The sequence below is a fragment of the Dendrobium catenatum genome, unplaced genomic scaffold, assembly GCF_001605985.2.
Source record: "Dendrobium catenatum unplaced genomic scaffold, ASM160598v2 original_scaffold_117933, whole genome shotgun sequence".
In the NCBI taxonomy this organism is placed as follows: Eukaryota; Viridiplantae; Streptophyta; class Magnoliopsida; order Asparagales; family Orchidaceae; genus Dendrobium; species Dendrobium catenatum.
In genome coordinates this window covers 468,697-486,299 of record NW_021436368.1, presented here as the reverse complement: position 1 = coordinate 486,299, position 17,603 = coordinate 468,697, and the positions used below count along the sequence as shown (strand labels likewise).

At 34.0% G+C, this 17,603-nt stretch overlaps 2 protein-coding genes across 5 annotated transcripts in view; one reads left to right on the top strand and one right to left on the bottom strand.

Annotated features, from left to right (window-relative positions):
- LOC110113979 (ribonuclease J) overlaps positions 1-6,470 on the top strand; it is a gene marked incomplete at its 5' end in the record, with an annotated part of 30,855 nt that extends 24,385 nt beyond the window's left edge. Inside the window, 5 exon segments of one of the 2 annotated variants that reach the window (XM_020846713.2) lie at positions 1,971-2,066; positions 2,134-2,231; positions 4,142-4,584; positions 4,788-5,149; positions 5,967-6,470. In XM_020846713.2, coding sequence (XP_020702372.1) covers positions 1,971-2,066; positions 2,134-2,231; positions 4,142-4,584; positions 4,788-5,149; positions 5,967-6,059 — 1,092 coding nt within the window. 2 annotated transcript variants of the gene reach the window in all.
- Positions 6,471-7,930: 1,460 nt separating this feature from the next.
- On the bottom strand, positions 7,931-15,707 carry LOC110113990 (DNA repair protein recA homolog 3, mitochondrial). Of its 3 annotated transcripts, XM_020846732.2 has the most exons (9): positions 15,402-15,707; positions 14,781-14,835; positions 13,934-14,151; positions 10,019-10,106; positions 9,285-9,457; positions 8,966-9,112; positions 8,634-8,768; positions 8,354-8,438; positions 8,128-8,268 (listed from the first exon to the last, which is right to left on the bottom strand). In XM_020846732.2, the coding sequence occupies exons 1-9, from the start codon at positions 15,471-15,473 to the stop codon at positions 8,264-8,266; spliced, it is 978 nt and encodes a 325-aa protein (XP_020702391.1). In that variant the 5' UTR covers positions 15,474-15,707; the 3' UTR covers positions 8,128-8,263. The 3 variants fall into 3 exon arrangements, with proteins under 3 accessions (XP_020702389.1, XP_020702390.1, XP_020702391.1); XM_020846730.2 differs by having other exon boundaries at positions 7,931-8,438; positions 15,402-15,706; XM_020846731.2 differs by having other exon boundaries at positions 7,931-8,438; positions 15,420-15,706.
- Positions 15,708-17,603: the final 1,896 nt, after the last annotated feature.

Sequence of the window (17,603 nt, the reverse complement as noted above, 5' to 3'; positions counted from 1 at the left end):
ACCTTCACTGCGGCGAGCTCCCGTTTTGCTTCCGATCTAACAGGAAGGGAAGAGGTCGGAGGAGCAAAGTCGTTCAGCCACGGGTGAGCCAAAGAAGAAGCGAAAGGAAGAAAGTTAATTTCACAGCCGACGAGCGCCTGTTCTTGCTTCCGATCAAAATGTTGGGACTTCCGGTCCGGCCAGAAGGGGACGGCGTCGGACGAGCGAGTGAAGTCGAACAGCTACGAAGGAGGCGGGGAAGCACCTGACAGCCGGCGAGCCCCTGTCTTGCTTCCGATCAAGCTGTCGTAACTTCCGATCCGACTGAAAGGGTAAGTCGACGTCGGAACGAAGTCGTCCAGCCACGAAGGTGTCGGAGAAGTCGCACGCAAGGGAGAAAGTTATTTTCACAGTGAGCGAGCGCCTGTTGTTGCTCCGATCAAATTGCCGTAACTTCCAATTCGACTCGAAGGAAACGTCGCCAATGGAGCGGGGTCGAACAGCCAGAAGGAGCCGGAGGAGTGTTCGACGGGGAGAGAATTACCTTCACAGGCGAGCTCCCAATCTTGCTCCCGATCCGATAGAAGGAAAAGTCGTCGAAGGTGCAGGAGATCGAGAGAGAGCGAGAGTCAGTTGTCAAGAGAGGCCAAAGGCCTCTTCTCTTCAGCCCTTTAATGATGCCAAAGTGAGATCGTGCGTGAAATGGTGGATGCGACATCGATCGTGCGCGACGTGCGGAGTTCGGCGCCGAACAGGTACGTAAACTCTCTTTTTTTTTCTTTTTGTATACAGTTATGGGTCAACAGTTTTCAATGAAGGAATATTGGTTGTGAAATGAAAGATATCTAATTCTTTCACTTTAAATCTTGAGGCGTGACGGCTCTCTTTGTTATTGGAAAAGATTTGTATGATTTTAATTTGTTGGTTCACTATGTATCATTCAGTAAATGTCTTTGGTGTAATATAATTTTTGGTAATGATCACATTAATATCCCCCTTACATAGTTTGTTGTCCAAGTTTAGAAGTTGTTGCAGACTGCAGACAATTAGGAAGGACCCTTTTGCAGCAGACGAGGAAATTGGTAATGCCACATCCATTTTTGATGACTTTCTTCCGAAAGCTTCTCGAGTTTTGGGCGATGGCTTTGTTTCTAACACTTTCCCTCATGCTTCAAGCTTATTGTTCTATTCCATTAGAAATTTAAGCATGATTTTATTCTTAATGATTTGACCACACAGCGCTACATCGCTGAGACAATTTCACTTGTGCGCTTCAAATAGATCTAGTTGTTACCAATAGTGCTGGATGGAATTATAGTATTGAGTAACATAGGATTTTACTTTCCAAAGTAAATGAATAGTACTTCCAATAAAATATAGATCTGATGTATTTTCAGAGTTGGAATAGTTTTCTTTGGTTACATCCTAAATCTCTTTTGTCGTGTCAGAGTAGATAATTTGTCATTTTAGCCGAGTAAAGCTCGAGTATTCAATGCGAGAATAATACAAATATGTGTAAATTACATTCAATTGACGCCCATCACTTCTACACTTTTTATCCAATTCTTGCTGTTTGTCCAACTATCTAAATAAGACGTATATTTGCATTCGCGTTGCTACTCCTTTTAAACCATCACCAGTTGCCTGTATGTTCTGCCAGTCACCAACCCACTAGAAGGAGAAAAAGTGCAAGGCCCTACATCTACGTCTGTGCTCTATGATTATTTTCTTTCAAGTGAATTAGTGCTCATGGTTATCCAGCGGAATGATCCCTAACCATGATAAGGATATTGAAGGAGCTTTGTTTGCTTAGAAATAGCCTGAAATAACTATTTTATAGAAGTTTTGTTGTCAAAACTTCTTTTGAAAGTTAGAATTTACCTTTTAAAAAAATTGAAATGTTATTCTAAATCCAATTATTTGAAGTACAGAAACCCGGATTAGTTTTTTAGAAAAAAGGTGAATAAGCGCAGTGGTTTTCTTTGTCGCAGGTGATAAAGAATGGGGAGATGCTTGGAGTTTCACATCTCAGGAACAGAAGAGTTCTATCTAATGGGTTTGCTTTACTAGGAAAGGAGGATTTACAGGTATTGACTAATTATTCTTTGATTTTGCAGTTCTATCAAGGATCTAACTTGTATTCCTCTATTACAGTTGATGTATAGTGATGGTGACAAAGCATTTGGAACATCCGCAGAACTTTGCATTGATGAGAGGTTAAGAATTGCCTTTGACGGAATAATAATTGTCTGGTATTGTTCTAATTTATGCATAAACTTTTTCTTAAAGGACAGTCAAGTGCTTCTAATTTCGTTGGAAAGTTTTTGGATGGAAACTTGTATTTCTTTTGAAACTAGGGTGGGAAGCTTACACACAGAGTCGCCCTTTTTTATGGGGTTTGGAATTTTTTGTTTTGATTTTCTTGTCTTGTTTTTTGTGTCGCTTTCTGGATTTTAAAGAAAACAAAATTATGTTTGGTCATTTTGTGAAAATTGGTGTACAAACACTTGTTTTAAAGGGCTATTAATCAAAAAAGAACGTTTGTATTATTAACACTTTAGCAATTAACAAAATTATTTTAGTTAATTTAATTAGATTTAAATATCTTTAATTTATTAATATTACAAAGTAAAAAAAATATTTAAATAAAGTATCAAAATAATGATAGTTTTGTGTCTATGATGCACAGACACGGACACGGCGATAAGGACACTATATGACACGAGACAAGTTAATTATTGAAAATATAGGACAGACACTGGTTGGGTACGGTATTATAATTTTTATATTTTAAAAATATTATATAAAAATTGAATATGCAAAATATTAAGAATAATTGTGAAATAATAATTTAATTATGATTTATGCTTAAAATGATTAATATTAAAATATCGAGAGTTAAACATTGATGTCGTGTTTGGCATTGAGAGGAGATGATAATGCTTTCGACAGTCAAGCATCGTTATTGTGTAATGAGCATCATGCATTAATGTCAAGATAGCGTCAATCATCAATCTCGAGATGGAATTGGTCATCGATGTTAAGACAATATTAGACAAATATGAGATGTCAAGATGGCATTGGGGCATGATTTTGGGTGTCTAAATAGCTGGCGTCAAGCATAAATGTTAACACAGAGTTAAGACTTTGATGCTGAGATAGTTTTGAAATATTGATGTTGTGACGGCATTAGATGTCAATATTGAGATGACATCGAGTATTGTTGTGAAACCATAAAAACAACCTTCCAGAGAGAAATGAAAAAGAGGATATTCAAGGATGAGGTGTAGAGTCCAGGTGATTGATTTGGGCTTTGGATAGAAAATAAAAAATTTATTTATTTTTACTAAATAAAAATTTGAGATATAATAAATTTTATTAAAAAAAATCATGCTGGATAGATGTGTCCAATTTTTTTTTTTTTTTTAAATACATCTTCAGGGTGTCCGACGCGTGTCGGATGTGTGTCGTGTCCAGTACGTGTCAACCTCTTTGAGGAGAAGTATCATTGCATTATAGTTTTGTGTCCCTTTAGCTTAAAATTGCCTGTACAAAATTTTAAATTGTTATTTTATTATTAAATATTGGAATAATCTTGATTTTAGTTTGATCATGCAATTAATAAGAATACTTGAGTAATTTATAAGACTTATGAAATTTCTATAGCCTTCTGAAGAAAATTAACCATCTATTCTTATAAAGGGCTTGGGTCAATTAAAGGAATCTAATTTGCCTCTTTTAACAACCAATCTTGTACAAGAAAGTGGAGATAGCCTATGTAAAAGTAAAGCTTTATGTAAAAAATGAAATAACTATTGAGTTTGTTTGGCAAGGGCATGTTAAGAGGGTGGATTGTTCTGGGTGTCAATGGAGCACTTTGGACTTCTTTTGAAAATTTCTAAAATCCGCCAATTCGCAACTCCCACAATCTAAGTACTAACGAAAGTTACGGGAAATATAATAATTAAATCACAAATATACAACAAATTGTATGTATAGAGATATGATATACACTATGTATGTAAATTAATACAAAGAGTGCAATTATTTGCAATTTATATGTGAATAGTAAAGTATTGTACCTATATTAACCAAAGTAGGTGTGATTTACTAGTCCGTTAAAGTGGTTCGCATTTATTAATAGTAATGTTTTCAATGGTAGCATGGAAATTTTACGCCCGCAAAGCATAAATGGGTCCTCACAAGCATGCCTGAAAGGAAAAATACGAATTAGCACTCGATGTTTGTGGCTGGATAAAGGGAAGTTGTTGGATGCACTATACAAAGCTGCGCATGCTGCATTATCAAGTTGTCCCGTAAATTGTCCATTGTTTCACATGGAAAGGATTGTAGCTGAAGTATTGAGGAAGGTGGTCAGAAAATACTGTAGCAGAAGGCCCGAAGTCATTGCAATTGCTGTTGAGAACACTGTTGGTGTTCTCTCTGAAGAACTTAGGGAACGAATAGCAGGAAAGACTTATGACAACTTTGACCTGTCTGCAATCAATCAACTCTCAGATATGCATATGAGGAAGGTTTCAGGCAGCCGGTTTGATGAAGATGCACCGGACATAATGAGAAAACTTCTTGAAGCAGGGGCAGAAGGTAATACTGGTAACGTTTCTTTTTCCATTTTGGTTTTCAGGTGTAACTTTTGGCAATTTTTTATTCCAAGGGTGAGTTTTCTTTGAACGAGTGGTCTTCTAATATGGGTACAAAGTGGGGATGGGGTGAAAGGAGCATTATATTTTGAACCAATATAATAAATAATATGAAACCTTCTAAGCCTTCGTAAAATATTCTTTCAGATGATGATTTTGATGTTGAGAAATCGGATGCAGAAGTTTCTTTGTCAGAATCAGAAGATTTGGAAGTTGAAAACATATCTTCAGTAGAACATTTAGCATCCAGTAAAGCAAGTGGAAGGGAATTAATGAAGGTATCAGAGGCAAAGACTGGAAGTCTTAAATCTGGAAAAAGAAACAAATGGAAGCCTGAAGAGATTAAGTGGTTGATTAAAGAACGTGGTGATTTAAATGATAGATTCCAGACTGTCAGAGGGAGAATGGCTCTATGGGAAGAAGTATCTTCTAGCATGTCAAGCCATGGGATAATCCGCACTCCGGCACAGTGCAAGTCTCTGTGGGCATCACTTGTTCAGAAATACGAGGTCTTTACTTTGATCTGTAATGCTTATTTTCTTCTGTCTCAGTTTCAAGAAAATTTTATCTATATAACCGTGTAGATTTCAGCAATCTGAATAACAGTTATTTCAAGCTTGTATTCTAATTTCTAACAACCCTATAGCGTTACAAGCTATTTTCCAATGCAAGTTAAAAGGTGCATTTACATCTGAGGGGTGCCTTTTCATGTTGGCGTTTGTAAAGATATTTTTATCATTTCATTTGTGCGTTGAAATATGAGATTCTTGTCAGAGAGCTCTTCCTAAACCATCTGGCCAGGTTAAAATTGTAATTCTAGCATGGTTGGGAATCGAAGTAGGCTTTTAGCTGTACATTTGGAGCAGGAATGCATATCAATGTAGTTTTTTTATTTTTGGGGAAAGCTAAATTGTAGTTTTCTGTAACACATATCTTTGTGATTTGCATTTAACTTCGAAATTGCTGCAGCTTGGTTCACCTTGGTTTAGTCAGCAGTACATGTTTACTTTATTACGTACTCCTTTTCTCCTTTTCTTTAAGGATGATGCGCCAACAAAGGTGACTTCTGTTCATCTGGTTGCATGTCTCCTAAATTTTCCTTCAGAGATATCACTACTGGTTAATATATCTTGGGAAATTTCATCCCTTTTTGTTTGTTTTTCTTATATATTTCATTACACTGTCGCTTGCAGCTTATGAGGGAACTACTATATAAGCCTGGATCTTCTATTTAAAATATATGTATTAACAAAAGTGATTGGACATTTGTATGTTAGGATACTGAAACTTGGTTCAACTGACATCACTTCGTTTCCTCCTTTACAGGAAAGTAGAAAAGATGAGAAATTTAGAAAGAGCTGGCCATACTTTAGTGCAGTTGATAAGATCTTGTCAGCGCCTCAAGCGGCAGCAAAATAAGCAAAAGCCATTTGAGGATTACTAGGTGCAGATAAGCTGACCATATAGATTCTTTAATCCATTTGAGTAAAAGAAAAGCTGCCATGTCTTTCATGCTCAGTTACACGCCATGTAAGTGCAGCGGACCATTAATAAAACATGTTTTCCTTAGCAGTTCATTGTTTGGCAGTTGTTTGTTCCTCATGTTTTTAACCATAGACTCAGAAGAGTTTGTGAGAAGTCGTTTTTCAATTAAAGCATTACTTGATCTGGGGAACTAAACAAGAGTAGAATAGGATTGCTATCTGCAAAGGAGCTTTGTATTATTAGCAATGCGAAAATTATTTGTTTAGATTAGGTTCAGATACAATTGCAGTATTAGACGCTTCAGGAGAGCAATAAAATTTGTTTTTCATCAATTTTGAACGGAAATATGTTTACCTTTTTTCTTGAACCTGTACTGTTCTACGCTTAAACTTCTGCAATCAAAGAAGCACTGCTCTAGCTATGACCATCACAGACGGTTTTTGTATAACATCCTAAAGAAGCTTTTTAATATAAAAATTTTAATTTTTGCACTACTATTTTAAGAAGCGGTAAGAAAATCATCCCAAATGAAACTGTTCGCCTAACAGTTGCTTTGTAAGAATAATAACTGTATCAATTATTTTTTATTAATCCTTCATTGTCATTTTGGGATGTTGACTATTATGTAAACCCTGTTGAACTTAGTGTGTTTGGGATTGCTTTTCACAGCTGCTTTATTTTACAAACTGTCGCCACTTTTTATTTGGTTATAATTTTTTTCTATTTCCATGTTAAGCAGTGTTGTTAGAAAATATCTAGTTTTATATATATATATATATAATCAAAAGAATTTTTAATTTTTCTAATAGCCAGCAATTTCACTGCTAATGGTGAAATAGTTGTAGCCTGCCTAAATGGGCCTTTAAGATTTTAAGATTTTATTTAGGGCAATTCTTTTACTGTTTTTAAAAATAATTTTTCAGTATAATTTTTTTTAAAGGAAAAAAAGTGATAAAAAATTGTCCTAAATGAAGCCCAAGTCATTTAAAACTTAAGGGATTTAGTCATGGCAATTTATTGTTATTCTCATTTTGATCTGATGTGTGTATGACTGAGTTGATTAATGTAATTTTATTCTACTCTCAGTTGGAATTATATTCATGAAGAATATCTTCTAACAAGAGTATTGTCACTTTCGTGTTTCGAATGAATTATAAAACGATTGTGTAGAGGCAACCATCTTTATTTATGAACTTGGTCGGAGGTAAACATGTAGAGGCTATTAAGGTTTCATTTAAGCCTACGCTTCTCATTAATTTTCAAGAGAAAGTTCCTAGCTTAGAGCAATCAAATGAGCCGTAAGCTATTCAGAAATCAAATGACAGCCGAGCAGTTCACCGTAAGCTACAGATGCATGTCATATATTCATAGATTTAAACCTCTTTTTTTTATTTTTTTTTATTTGAAGGCCACCATTGTTCATTTGTTCAGCAAACAAATTAGGAAAATCAAATTCGAAAAGAAAAAATTTAAACTGATACGCTCACATAGCAGCTAAAGAAGCAGTTGAAGAAAAAACCCTTCCATAAAGATCCTGCAACATCAAACCTCCAACTGATATTGACAGTTTTGGAGAGAAGATTAGCTCATTATCTAACTTCCATCTCAAAAATAGCTAAATAAATGTGATCTTATATGACAATTGAGGCCCACAAGCTTTCCTCCGTTAGATCTTTAGGGGCAAAAAATCTAGCATAACTTTTTTTTTTTTTTCTATTTTTAAAACAATTTCAAAAAATGTGTAAAAAAAAAACGGTCTAATATTTTCATCCAAACAGTTCAATAAAATGAATACCAATGCAATGCAATGCAATGTAAGAACTGCCACTAACTGAAACATTTTACAAAACTCCCGCATAAGGGCTTCCCATTTTCTCTCCTGCTATAAGTACTAAAAGTTTCTGATACAATATTTCAAGCCTCAATGACAGTTACTACTTCCTCGTCAGTTGTATCTGATGCATCGCACGCAACAATTTCTTCCCGTCGTTCATCTTCACTTACTGTATCATCCCTTTTTGTCCCCACATCAGTTTGAGTAAAAGCCTCTCTCAGCTTCATCATTAGGTCCTTCCGTGCTTCTTCATTTCCTGATAAATAGAGTTTCATCGCATCTTTGCCATGGAAACTCCGACCATTCAACCTGTAGAAAGCACCGCCTGACTTCGTCACGAATTTATGCTTCAGTCCCAATTCTATTAGCTCTGAAGCAACACAGATGCCCTTACCAAACTCCAACTCAAACTGAGCCGTTCTAAATGGTGGGGCATGCTTGTTTTTCACAATCTTCACCACAATTTGACTTCCTACAGTCTTCAGAAAGGAAATTCCAATTTAATTATTGCTATTTAAAATGGCTAGGATAAACAGAAATCTGTAACATGAAATTAAACAGGAAACTGGGAACCATCGGGATGCTCATGTTCAAAATACTTTAGTTCATGAAATGAATAATTAAAAACTTTGTTGGGATTTTAATGACAGTGAAACTTATGGAAGAATATTTACCTCTTCACCCTTCTTAACATAACCGATTCGTTTGATATTCAAGCGAACAGATGCATAAAACTTCAAGGCGTAGCCCCCAGATGTAACTTCAGTGGGCCCACCAAACCCTCCAAATGTGCTAAGCTTACATCTCACCTGAAATTTCAAACTAGTTTTAACCGATAAACACTCCAAGGAGGTGAGTGGTGCCCATCAAATAAAAGTAAGAAATAGCATAGCTTAAACAACAAAGTAAATTGGTGGATAAAGGCAATTAAGAATAGAATCAAGACAAGTTCAGTTATTTTTATTGTTTCTAGAAACTATCAATGGAAAACTGAACTTTAACTCACCTGATTAATAAATATCAATACTGTCTGAGAAAGAGAGAGAGAATGGCTCAACTTGCGAAGAGCCTGGCTCATCAGCCTTGCTTGAAGGGCCATATGTGCATCTCCCATCTCACCATCAAGTTCACTTTTAGGAACCAAGGCAGCAACCTGATTTTCAAAAAAAAAAAAACTAAGGGCAGGAGCTGACCAATATCTCCAAAAACCTACATAGGTATGCAGGCAGAAAATGTTTTTCGAATAATGAATGTATGCGTGCTTGATTTATGTTGGACATAAAGACAGAAGCTGCAACAATGGGTAGGAGAGTAACATGACTTACACTGTCCACAACAACTACATCAATCGAACCACTGCGAATGAGGGTATCGACAAGGCTTAGAGCCTGCTCGCCACAATCTGGTTGAGAAAGAAGCAAGTTATCAGTCTTTACACCAATAACCTTAGCTAGAGCTGGATCCAGGGCATGCTCAGCATCCACAAAAGCACAATAACCTGTAAAAGGAACATCACAGTGAATTTGACTAAAATGACCCCGTAACTGAAAAGGTCAAAGAATCTTAGAAATAATGTAATATTTGCATAAAGCATACAAACATGTTTTGCAAAATAGATTTTCACTCATCATACAGCATGCAGTACAAATGAATAGAGAATGGGAATCCATAAAGCCAGTTGGGATAAGAGGAAGATGATGATTGAACATACAAGTATTTTCTAACAAAGAGAGCACAATATGGTTTGTGAAACAGTCATAACTCTTATCACAATAAGTAGTCCATCAGTTACTGCACAACCAATTAAATTTAGGAAGAAGCCAATTGGATTGTCATTATGAGCTTATGACAAGCAAGGATTGACTGTATAATAAGAAAAATGAACACATCATCATTAATTTTTCAAGGCAATGTGTAAGTACTTCCCTTCTAGATATCTCATTATGCTTACTCATTATAAAGCTAGCAATCCTTATTTGGTTCGCTTTAGAAATTATTTTTCTCATTAAACACAGAACTATTGTCAGATGGACCTGAACTAAATAAGAAAATAAGCTACCTCCAGTTTTTTGGGCTTCAGCAATTACGTGAAGAGCAAGAGTTGTTTTCCCTGAAGCCTCTTGACCATAGATTTCCACAACACGACCCTGCCAAAAGCCACGGTTGAGGAGAAAAAAAAGTTGGTAAATATTAAAAGAATAATGAAATGGTGCAGGATAAGATGAACAGCATTGAAAAAGAAGCAAAAGAATCACAAAAAGCATCTGTTTCACCTTTGTAGTCCATATACACCAAACAATCAAAAAAGTAACTTGATACGGTAGATAAAAAGGACAAAACTGTGAATCATCATTATTAGGATACATGTAATACTCCAAACTGGTGACACTTGGTTTCATTGCTTGGAGTCGAGGAAGACAAAGGAGACGCTAAGAGTTCCATCTCCTGGAGTCGCGAGAAAGGGCAAAGGGTCCACAAGTGAGGGAGACAAAGGGCTTTGTCACCTTTAAAAATTGAGAGAGGAGAGAAAGCGGAGGGAAGGAGAGTTGATAAGGCTGATAAGCATGAGCATCTTGCAATTTTATTGGCGACGAGAGGGAAAGAGACGAGTAAGAGCGGGCGAGCAAGCGAAAGCTTAGGATCAACCGACAATTGAAAAGATCAAAGAAAGGTTTGTTAAAACAAATTTTAAGTTTAATTGATATTAGGATTATTTATGATCTATTTTAGAAAATTTCAAGTTTAACTTTTAGAAAACTATATTAGAGTTTATTCTTTAGATTATGAGAGTTTATAATTTCAAACTATTTTTTTAAGAATAATGTGTAAGGCAATATATTTAAAAGCAAAAACTAATTAATTATGATATACTTTTATTTAAATGAGAGAAAATGTATATATATTTTTAAAGGAAGAAAATTTAGTTTGCAAAAGTAATTTTAAAATATCATAATAACAAATTTTAGATTATGATCCTTTTTTTTATTTAAAATGATGAGAGGTATATATATATATATATATATATAAAAGTAATGAATTAAAATAAAAAATGAGAGTTAATTATAAAAAGAGATATTATTAGACATATAACTTAGAATAACCTTACGAAATTATACATGATTATAGATATCTAACTATCGAAGTCAGAGTAAGAATTAAAAAGGGACAAAAGCTAGTTATTTAAATTCAAGGTGAGTAACTATGTTCTAAATTTACAGTAATGACATATGTTTCTTCTAAATTTAATGCAACGAGTATTATTATTATTTAATCACTTGTTGTTAATGCTTTACAAATTATCTGTGTTAAAGAAAATTGGTCATGTTGTATCGAATGAGATAAATTTAATATCATAATTAGGTCACTTATCATGTATCGTATAATGCTTAGTTGCTTACTATACATTAGCATGAAATGATATGAAGACTGTAAATAAAATGATCTATATGTTTGCATGTGCATGATTGAGTGATGGAGTGCACCTCTTTATGGTACTGGATGGGATCATAATATACCCAGTAGCGTAAAATGAAAAACTTTTGAAAAAGAATTTTAAATTGGAAAGGAAAGTACCTTAATTGATACTATTTAGACAATGCCTCTTGTAACAGTTGTATTAAGTATAGAAAAAGATAATACATGATATGTATGTCATATATGGGTATGCATAACATTTATGGTCATTCTCAAAATAAAATTTAAAAAGAATACTTTATTTTATGTTTTGTAGCAAGCAAGCATATTGCTCAAAAAATCATGAGGATATTGTAATTTAGAAATATAGTGTGCTCACTAAGTTATGTTATAACTCACCTCTACAATTTGAAAACGTACGCATGTATTATTCTAAGATTTTATAAAAGTTGAAGAGGAAAAAAAAGTCTATCGGAGGCGTGATGCTTCAAGAGAAAGATATATATTTGAAACAATAATAATATTTTACATTAACATACATTTAGCGTTTTAGTGACTCTTTCAGTGCACTAAAAATAATTAATGGTAATAACATTAGAGGTATTTTTTTTTTTTTTAATAACCATCCTACCGTTTGTTCTTACCTTGTTAATTCGAATCTCTAGGCCTATCCATAAAAATACAGCTATATTTTTTTAGATTAAAATAGTGCTAAATTTTTAATTTTTCTTTTTCATTTTTTTAACAAAGCCTTGAAAAACTTTGTAAGTGAGTTTTAATCTTATAATTTAGTATTGGGTGGCTCTTACTCGTTTAGAAAGAGCATAGGGTGTAAGACTTTCTTTGTGACGTGGAGATGAACTTATGGTTGGGACTAAGGTTTTATAATAAAAATTTAATCATGTTTTGGCTTATATCGAACTCAAATCAAGCCAAACTCAGAGCTAAGAGTCAATTTTTTGGCTTAATCTAACCTTAGAGTATACTTTGAGTTGGTTTTTGGATCATATCAACTCAGCTCAAGGTTGGCTAAAAGTATATATAGTTTGTATATTTTTAAAATTTTGTGTGTGTGTGTGTGTGTGTGTATATATATATATATAATCACATAGATGCATATTATAAATGTTTAATTAAAATAGAAAACAATTTATTTCAAGAAGGTTGGATTCAAATTCAAGCTAGCTCAAAATTAAGCTAATTCATGTCAGTGGAAATCAGGCTTATTCAAGCCAACCCAATTTGAAATTGAATCAATTCAACCCAAGAGTAGATTTCAAGCCGGCACTAACTGACTTGAATCAAATCATTCTCATCCCTACTTACAATAGCATGTTTGACATTGTAGCAACCCAATATCGTGAGAATCCTATATGGGTTGAGGTCTAGGCTTGTATGTGGATCAAGTGGGAACCAAAACACAAAAAATAATAATAATAATAAATTTGATGTCCTGAATTCTCTATAATTAGATTTTAATTCTTGCATTTAACTATTTTATTTACTTATAAATTGCTTGGACTTTAAATTATTATAGCAATTTAAATTAAATAATTTTGTTTTGATTTAATATTTCTTATTGTGGCTAAACTACAAATACTTACATTTAAGCACTAACTCATTTCTAGCCATATATTTTTGTGTTAACAATGGTTAGCAACATTAGACCTTAGCGAATTTAGTAGCATAACTTGCATGATAGAACAATTCATAGGTAATTGCACTTATAAGTTTTATACTCAGATTAGCCTTTATCATAAACTCATACACCATAGTTCACCTAGGTTTTATTTGTAACAACTTTTCGACTGCTTTTGCAGTAGAAAAAGCTATCAATAACAGTTGATGAGCATTTTGTTTATATATTTATCATTTCTCCTTTAAAAATATTTTTGTAAAAGCATGTGGCTTTGGTTGAGAAATAAGTTTTTAATGGCAAAAATAGATAAGAATAAACTGTTTCAAATGAAGCCCTAGAGATGATTAGATTTGAAATACTTCTTTCATTAATCATCTCAAAAAAGTTTAATCATAACATCTATTTAGTTTTTTTGTTATTAGTATTAATTGTGATATTGAATTTGTAGAATTTCATAAAAACATTCTAAGTTTGAAAATTTAGAAGTGATTCCCCTGCCCCCACCCCTAGTTGAATATTATGAGAAGGGAAAAATAAATAAATAAATGTTGACTATTAAGAGAAGGGAAAAATAAAATTGCTACCCTTGCCTCAACATGAATAATGACAGGGATAAATAGTGGTTGCAAATAAATTAAAACATACTTAAAGGCAAGCAATGACAACATATAATAATGCTTTTTTTGAAAAAAAAAATAGAAAAAATTCTACGCATATATTCTCTCAAGACCATGAATCGCATGTTGAAGATGGACCTGGATAATAATGAACGTCCCTAACACAAAAAGATACAAACATTCTTCAGCATCAACATGACAATTTAGAATGAGTGAGCGTTGTTATGTGCCAGAGTGGGGATTCAATATCATCAAAATACCGAAAGGGCTTAATAAGCAATGCAAATGTTCAAGTTCAATTTACCTTAGGAAGTCCACCAATTCCCAATGCTAAATCCAATGAGAAAGAACCCGTAGATATAACAGGAACTTCTCTAGGAGAATCAGAACGACCAAGCCACATAATTGCACCTTTTCCAAATGAAGCTGTAATCTGATCCAAGGCTTGCTGTAATGCCAAGTCTTTTTTTGATAGATTCTCATCACCAGAATCACTTGTATTTGATTTAGACTTTTTTTTTCCTAAAATAAGAAGGGGAAATACTTAGGTTCACTTTGCAACAAATATGACGCTTGCTTCAGTATCATAAATTAAAAAGTCGCAATGAAGTTTACATAAATCTTTTCAACTGTGAGATTGTGACAGATTAGAAAACGCTTTGCATTTGAAGAAGGTGGCTATTTGGATAGCCAAATCATAACATATGAAACCACATAGTGGATCCTTGTCCTATAGTAGAACTAATGAGATGGTATTCAAGATTAACGTAAAAGAAATACTGGACTTTATGAATACAATTTACATTTCAAGAGTATAGGAATAAGAAATCATGTAAAATGTCAAACATAAAGAGTGTCCAAATAAGAGACAACTACAAAACTAATATGCTACATAGATGGTATTGTGAAGCTCTAACTGTTACATAAATGCAGAAATGCAACTAAAATTTTGAGTACTATTTAGATGATTTAACAATGCTATTGAAGTTTAAGTCTATTTTAAGGATATTAATGAATACAAACTTCATAAATTGTCGATGATTTACAGGCCTATTGAGGGAGAATAACATGTTAAAAGTATAAATGTATTTATCTTGTAGGAGCATGGTATGCACAAAATTTTCAAATTAGGCTAATTTGTGGTAGCATACCTTTTGTGGAGAAATAACAAATTTGAGAAGGCATCAAGGACCCTTGTCTATAAACCTGCCAAGCAACAAAGCATTCTTCAAAACCATTGTAAAGATAACAAAAGATCATTTAGGCCTAACAGGCAATCCTTGCACGAGAGAAGCACACCACCAAAGACATTATTCTGAACTTAAAGTGTTGTATGTCAAAAACATCATATATTATGACTAACAAAAGACAGCTTTAAGCTTTTCATGGAATTTAGAACAAGCAGATCCAATGCCTGAGGAAAACAGCAATGATGCCCTCTAAATTGCAATAAATAGCGTCACCTATAGTTTACATAATTGAGATCACTAAGGGCAATGGCTTGTTAATGGCAAGCAAAGCAAGCAACAGTATAAAGATAAAAGCAAGCATTCAGTTATTCCGGGGCTCCTCTTCTCCAAATAACCCCACAAAGTTAAAGCAAGCAACTCCCAATCAAGAAAATCAACCCCTAGAATCAATGATGGTTGCCCAAAACTTGGCCTTTATGACATTTCGGCAAATGGTAGCAGCTAAAGCCAAAGGAAGTGTAAAAAGCGAAACGGGATAAGAAAAGCCCATGGAGGAAGAGACGAGTGAGTTAGCGAAAGTACGAGGGTACATGGAAGAACCTGCGAAACGAATAGATCTCTCTTCAAGCAAAAGGTCCGAAGGAGCCTCGCCATAGTGATTTAAGTAAAAGAGGTCCCTGATCCTAGCCTCAAGTTAGCGACATCTTCTTGCAGGGATATGAGCATAGAAGGAAAGAAGTGGGAAGTAGACAGAATCCAAGAGACTGCACTTCAGCTCACATAATGATACAAAGAAAAGATGGCGCGGTAGAGGCGGGAACGCTTTTGTCGCAGTGTTCACCGTTTTAACGAAGAGCTAAACCCTAAATACAAAGAACTCAACAGTGGAGTTTCCAATCAAACTAACATATTTAAAAAAAAAAAATACATTTTTTTATGGTAAAGAGAAAGTGAGTATGCCCTTATTCAACTATTGATGAGATGCTTTTGGTGTAGTGGTAAATTTTCATTGGAAATTATATAGTTGAGTGTGCTTATGTAAGAGCTATCTTTTGAAAAGTTATATTAGGAGGGCAAAAACATGTGAATAATTAATCATTTAGAATTGAGGCTATAATAAATGGTAATTAGTCTAGATGTTGATGCACAATATTTAATTTTAATTAGAACGTTTTTTTGTGTGAAAATTTCGTGTCTAATAAATTTAAGATCAAGCATTATAGTATAGATAATTAGTGAATGAATTTTTTTTATTTTTTTTTAGATTTTTCATATGTCTTTTCAACGAATATAATTGTATGAATTGATGTTGTCATATGATTCAATATTGAACCATAAAATAATTGGTCAATTCTTTATTCACTATATTATCTTTAAATTAATCAATTAACCCCTTTATGTTAGTCTATTGTTGAAATCTTCTAGATTTGATGGACCATCCTCATTCTCATTGATTACTAGAGAAATCATGTGCATGAGGGACTTTCTAGTGTCGTTGCCATCATTGTTAGTTGGGAGGAGGCACTAGACTAGTCCTCTCATAACACTCGCTTCATCTGTCATTTTCCAGCGAAATTATTATGTGCGATGGCAGGATGTCGTCTAGAGGGCAATCAAGATGTGCTAAGCCATCAATATATTGTGTATTGTCACACGTGTATTGTTGTGTATTAGATGATGTGGCGCGTCCTAATTGACCTCCATACCATCTGGTAACCTCACGTGATAATTTCTCCATTTTTCAACATTATTCGATTGAGATGTGTATCATGAACAAGAAATAGCATAACACTAACCAAATTTCTCAAAAAGGTAGTAACTGTCTAAGATAGAATATTCTTGACATTTGATTTGGGATACACGTGACATTCACCCCCTCCTAATCAAGGAATAGTCATTTCCATGGGGATTCAATCTGATCTCTATCACATAGGTTAACATCATCAAGAAATGCTTTAACTAGTAATCTCGGATAGGTCAAATATCATAGGAGAATGTCAATCAAATCTTAAATTCTTGATTCAAAAATTGCACAATCTTAATTATGTCTCAATCACTATATGATTAATCTCAGGGGAATTTGATCTGACATCTTCCGCATAGTTAATATCATTTAGCAATGCTTTGACACACAACCTCGGATAGGTCATACATCCTTGGTGGATTCTCTCGACCTCTTCCATACATGTTAATATCATCGAGCAATGCTCTAACAAATAATCTCAAATAGGTCACATCATTTATGTATTCTTTTACCCTCTTCCACACTGGTTAATGTCATCAAGCAATACTATGATAAATAATCTCGGATATATTATAAATCCTTCGTGGATTTTCTTTGCCTCTTTTATATAGGTTAACGTCATTGAATAATGCTCTAATAAATAATCTCAGATAGATCAAACATCCATTGTGGATTTTCTCATCATTTTCAATATAAAGCAACGCTTTAACAAATAACTCCATGAAGGCTCACCTATAAGGCAGCCTCAAAGAAAAGTTATTAATATATAAGGTCCTCACTAAAAAGACTCCATAACAATTGGTTGATATGATCATCACTTATTCAAATACCATAGAAGGATAAAAAGCCTCAAAAGGCACAGATATACAAATACCATAACATGCTACAAAAGCCCAAAAGGCAAATGTATACAAAGATCTTAGCATGCTAAAAAGCCTCGAAAGACACAAGTATACAAAGACCTTAGCAGACTGAAAAACCTTAAAAGACATGGGTATATAAAGATATTAGCAGGCTAAGAAGCTTCAAAAGGCACTTGT